General features: G+C 35.5%; 1 protein-coding gene across 1 annotated transcript; it reads left to right on the plus strand.

The window, feature by feature from the left end:
* Positions 1–3,582: 3,582 nt before the first annotated feature.
* LOC112503225 lies at positions 3,583–5,533 on the plus strand. Its single transcript, XM_025107290.1, has 3 exons — positions 3,583–4,617; positions 4,775–5,024; positions 5,070–5,533. The coding sequence occupies exons 1-3, from the start codon at positions 3,583–3,585 to the stop codon at positions 5,531–5,533; spliced, it is 1,749 nt and encodes a 582-aa protein (XP_024963058.1).
* Positions 5,534–6,282: the final 749 nt, after the last annotated feature.

Below are 6,282 nucleotides of genomic sequence, written 5' to 3' on the forward strand. Positions count from 1 at the left end.
TATGATAATGGATCTAATATGAAAGGAAAACACCAAGGTGTTCAAAAAAGATTGCTTGATGTAAATCCTAGAGCATTTTATATGCCATGTGGTTGCCATAGTCTTAACGTAGTTCTGTGTGATATGGAAAATTCTTGTCATAAAGCAAAAACTTTTTTTGGAACATGTCAAACAATATACAATGTGTTTGCTAATTCTACCAAGTGATGAAATGTTTTACTTGAGTTTATTGATGATTTGACTTTGAAATCTTTGTCTACTACACGTTGGAAAAGTCATATAGAAAGTGTTAAAGCTATAAAAAGTCAATTTGCTCAAATAAGGAAAGCTTTGTTGAAATTATCTCAAGTTAACGATGATGAAAAATTATGTAGAGATGCTGAATCTTTGGTAAATGGTGAACTTTCAAGTTTTGAATTTACTGTCAGTTTAGTTATTTGGCATGAAATTTTGTATAGAATCAATTTAGTTAGCAAAAAGTTACAATCTAAAGATATGCTACTTGATGGTGCGGTAAAAAATTTAGAGGTATTGGTTTGTTATTTTGAGAAGTATAGGGAGACTGGACTTACTTCTGCCATTATTGAAGCTAAACATGTTGCAAATGAAATTGGAATTGAGCCTGAATTTTCGATAAAACGTTCTTATTTTAGAAAAAAACAGTTTGATGAGATTCCAAATACAGAAAGAGAACAACAATCTGCTCAAGAAACATTTAGAACTGATTATTTTCTTGTTTTGGTTGATATGACTTTATCTCAATTGAAGACTAGATTTGAGTAAATGAAAATTTTTGAATCGATTTTTGGTTTTTTGTTTGACGGGTCGAGGTTGGTTCATTTAAATGATGAAGAATTGAAAAACTCTTGTATGAATCTTGAAGTTGCATTAACAAATGGTGATGATTGTGATATTGATGGGAAATATTTGTTTATGGAATTGCAAATTTTACAGGAAATGTTACCGTCGGAAGCATATAAAGGAGAAAAGCCATGGACATTAATTGAGATTTTGGAGTTTGCAAAGAAGATGTATATGTTTCCAAATGTGTTGCTTGCATATAGGATTTTGCTGACTGTACCCGTCACGGTAGCATCTGCTGAAAGTAAATTTTTAGCGAATGTTGAATATGAAAAAATAATTGATATTTTTGCTTCAAGAAATGCACGAAGACATCGTTTTAGGTGATGTACTTATATTTGGGGTTTTGGTTTTATGTCCCCTTTGTATTTTTCATTTTAATGAAATCGTATCTTTCGTCGTAAAATTGTATGTTTTGTCGTTTCATTTGCTTAAGAAAAAGGCATAGGGGCATATTTTTAGCATCTTCGCATAGGGCATCAAAAACCTCAGGAACGGCCCTGGTCACTACTATGGCACATGTCGATAGCCTAAGTGGGCAATGAGTTGACATGAAAACATGGTATAATGGGTAAATTTATATCAAAAGGTTACCCAATGTTATAATGTGTAATATTTTAAAAGTAGAACTCCCTAATAAAAAACAATTTGAAAGTACATCGTTGTAATAAGAAAACTGAAATTACAATGTTATAATAACAAAATTTATAAAAGTAGTTTGCTATTTTGCGCATTTTACGTTACTATATATATATATGTTTGTGTATGTATGTATGTATATATATATTTATATAGACTTGGGATCATGTGAGACCATACTGTTTTTGTGAAACACGTGAGACACCTTTTTTATACTTGAAATTTCACAGCAAAACACTGTGAAGATAACGGAGTGTTCTTGTTGTGAATGTTCAACTTCTTTTTACCTTCACATCTTTTTGCTATAAAGTTTCAAGTGTAAAAATGGTGTCTCACAAAAAACAACTTTGTCTCACGTGAACCCAACCCTATATATGTATATATATATATATATATATATATATATATATATATTATTTATTTCTTTCTAAGGTAATCGGCTGTTCTAAATCAATTCACAGAGAATGCTTCCAATGGTCTTCTATGTCTTTTGAATCATCTAAACTAACAACCTCCAAGATCTGGGTTTTGAACCAGCACCCTCCCCCAACCTTGGTCACGATCATTATATTTTTCCTTTGCATCATCTTCTTTGTACTTCTCCCCTGCATCTGAAGATAATATAACATTTTTTTGTTTGGATTAGGGTTTACCAATTAAGGTTTAGATTAGGGTTTTATCAATTTGAGGTTTTGGTTTGGTTTTGGTCCCGAGTGATCAACAGAACCTAAAACAGAAAAATTGTCATTGAATCTATGATCTCTAATTGATAGTCGTTCGAACTATGTGTTTCAGTTTATCAGCTTTGTCATTAATAAAAAGGGGAGACTGTTTAGTGCTTTGATGATGACTCTTGTAAACACTTAACTTCTTTCTTTTTTGCACTACTCATCACTTACTAAGTCATTCTCAGTGAGAAACACTATACATTAATTTAGTTCACTCTTTAAGGAACCTATCCTATCAAGTGATAAAATAGATGAAGACTCCACACATTGAAAATAAGATTAAGCTTAGTCAAATACAACAATAAAGAAAAGTTGGAAGAGTTAAAGTCGTTTCAGTGTTCAACCTATCTAATCAATAAGAGTCTTGATCAAAGAGAGAACCTACAAGTCATAGAAGAAACCTTCAACTTTAATCAAACGCTAAACCAAAGACTTGTTGATGAAGATTCTACTTTCTCTCTCTGAAAAGCAAAAATGGCCTCTTAAATTAAGTGGCAAAATTATAGTATGGCTATTGCTTTATTGTCCCATTTCATTTCATCCATGAGTCATGACCACTACTATTCATTATTATTGGTTAAAAATAGCGAGAGAAAATACAAGCATGCCTAGACACTACTAGAAAACTGGGCATTTTCGGCGGACAAATTCCGCCGGATTTCCGGCGGAATTTAAAAAAGTCAACTTTTGTTGACTTCCGCCGGAAAAAATAAACCGGTTATATTTTCGGCAGATTTCTTAATTAAGGGTTAATTAATCTTTAAAAATTAATTAATATTTGAAAAAAAATTAAAAAAGATTTTTCCGGCGGATTTCCGGCGGCAAATTTAAAAAAATTAAAAAAAAATAAATCCGCCGGAAATAGTTTTAGAAAAATAATTTTTAAAAAATAAAAAAAACCTTTTAATTTTTTCCGGCGGAAAATTAAAAAAAATTAAAAATAAATCCGCCGGAAATAGTTTTAGAATTTTTTTTTAAAAATCTTTTAAATTTTTCCGGCGGATTTCCGTCGGAAAATTTAAAAAAAATTAAAAAAATAAATCCGCCGGAAATCCGTCGGAAATAGTTTTAGAATTTAAAAAAAAATATAAAATGAATCTCTTAATAAATAATGTTTTTTTTATAAAATAAATCCGCTGGAAATCCGCCGGAAAAAATTAAAAAAATAAAGAAAATTTAAAAAATATTGGGCTTTAACGGATCGTATTGGACATTAATGGATCGTATTTGCTTTAACGGACACAAGTTTGAAAAAGCTAGTCCACCCCCTCTTCTAACTGAGGAGCAAATATGGACACAAGTTTGAAGCCTTCCTACAGTCTATGATGGAATCCCACACGGTTTAAGGCAATATATGAAGCCTGTGGGTTTTGGGGTAACCCACAATTGGGTAAAGAAGAGCATTTTCTGGGAGCTGCCATATTGGCACACTTTGTTGATCCGACACAACCTTGATGTAATGCATATTGAAAAGAATGTGTTTGACAATATCTTTCACACCATCATGGACACCCCAAAATCGAAGGACAACGTAAAAGCAAGGAAAGACATTGAAGAATACTGCAATCGACCGGAGTTGTATGTGAGGGAGGAACGGAATAAAATATTTAAACCAAAAGCTTCTTATTCATTGAACAAACAACAAGTAGGAAAGGTGTGCCAATGGTTGAAGAAGTTGAAATTCCCAGACGGCTATGCTTCTAACCTAGGTGCATTAGTAAACGTCGAAGATGRTAGTTTTTATGGCTTCAAAAGTCATGACTGTCATGTGTTCATGCAAAGGCTGCTACCTCTTTCTATAAAAGGGATGGTACCGACTCCAATATGGGATGCTATCACTGAGTTGTGCACATTCTTTCGTGCAATATGCTCAAAGGTGTTACACATTGACGACTTGGTTCAATTGCAGACAAGTATAGTGGAAACTATCTGYAAGTTGGAAAGAGTCTTCCCACCGGGATTCTTTGATTCCATGGAACACCTTGTGGTACATTTGGCACGTGAGGCAATAGTTGGAGGTCCGGTTCAATATCGATGGATGTATCTCTATGAGAGACGTCTAGGGTCGTTGAAAAGGACAGTGAGAAACAGATCAAGGGAAGAAGGGTTAATTGTAGAAGCATATTTGGTTAATGAAMTATCTACCTACTGCTCGCTGTATTTTGGAACAACGGTGGAGACACGTTTGAACCGTGAGCCTCGAAATTTTGCCCCCGATTGTTCGTCTTCAGACCGACGGTTAAGTATATTTAAAAYTCCGTGTCGAGGATTATTTAATAAAGGCGGAGCGCATGTTAATCTATCRGATGAAGATATGCACAAAGCTCACACCTACATTTTACTGAATTGTGAAGAAGTTTTTCCGTTCATAGATATCTTCAATACGAAGGTCCTAAATAAAGAGCCATATATTGATGATGCGGGTTTCGACAAACGTAGGGGCGATCACTTTGCTGGATGGTTTCATACCCAGTGTATACATATTAACTTTAATTCATCATTGTTTAATTATACTTGATAAAATATTACAAATTACATGATTGTAGGTTATGTCTCGGTCAGACCCTGCTTCAGAACTTGTTAGGATTTTGGCATACAAACAGTTACGTACGGTTTGGACACACCCGGGGTTATTCATAAACGGTTACAAGTTCCACACGCTAACTCATGGTAGAAATCGCACCACACATAATAGTGGAGTATGCGTGAGAGGGTCTTGTTACTCAGATTCCGAGGCCGACTACTATGGCTTGTTGGATGAAGTCCTCGATATAGAATATCATGGGTATGAGCTCGGTCGCTGTGTTGTCCCACTATTCAGATGAACATGGTTTGACACAGTTAACGGCGTCCGAGTTGACCCAAAACATAATATCGTGGACGTCAAACATAGATCAAGGCTTCGTTCAGACGACCCGTTCATCCTAGCATCACAAGCTGAACAAGTCTATTATGTACAATATCCATCGAATTTATTAAAAGATTGGTGGTCTGTGGTGAAGACAACACCAAGAGGGGTCTATGACTTAGCATCGAGTACCCCTGAAGTCCGGTCGGATGATGAAAATATAGACGATGAACAGTTTTTCCAGGAAAATGAACGAATAACCCAACATGAGGGAAACGAAGATGTTYAAGAACCAATCCAGCTTGTCACAGKGGAAGACGACATCRAAGTTGCYAACGATCGTCGCGACAACTGGCATGTTGATGAGAGTAGTGACAAAGAAGAGGAGTTCCAATACTCGGATAGTGACTCTGAGGACGAAGAACTTGACTTGTCTGATCACTCATCAGATGATTAGGCTTCATTTGTAAATTTTAGTCTTAGTAAACTTTGTGTTGTTGTTTTAAACTTTTATTATTTCCATTTTTAAATCTCAATTAGTAAACCATTGTTAGAAGTTTTCAATTGTGTGGAATATTCACCCCTCTTGAATTATTGTTGTATGTTTTCTAACGTTGTTTTGTAGAAAATCGATAATGCTGCGTACTCGGATCACCGGTCGAGCTAGTGGCAGTACACCTACCCACGGTACGGGTAGAGGCTCTAGCACCGCTTCGGCACACCCGGAGGAGATTGAATCTGGACGTGGTAGTGCTGCTCCGGAGCCGCTTCCACAACAGCGGACGTTTATTGGCATCCGCGGCTAAGAGTAAATACATTTACACCTTAAATAATTGATAAAAATATATTATTTGTATTGATGCTAATTCAATTCGTCATTATATAGTTTCAATGACACCAAAGTGATCCGGCGGATCACCAAGATCAACCGAGAGTTGCTTGACGGCCCATGGACCACTTGGGAGAAAATCCCAAAGGACGTGAGACGCCGAATGTGGGAGCAGTTTCAGGTTTGTGTTATATATTCAACTAATTATAATTTATGTATTGAACCTAATAATCTCCTAAATTTTTACGTACAGGGCTATTATATTTAGGATCAGGCTTTGGATGCCCAGATGTTGGAGATATGGGAGAGAAAGTCGGCCAAGCCGTATAATGATAACATGAGTGCCGCGAGGAAGAAAGCTGGGGAAAAAGCAAGGA

Source organism: Cynara cardunculus, unplaced genomic scaffold (genome assembly GCF_001531365.2).
Source record: "Cynara cardunculus var. scolymus isolate 2C unplaced genomic scaffold, CcrdV1 Un_Scaffold_2689, whole genome shotgun sequence".
Taxonomy (NCBI): Eukaryota; Viridiplantae; Streptophyta; class Magnoliopsida; order Asterales; family Asteraceae; genus Cynara; species Cynara cardunculus.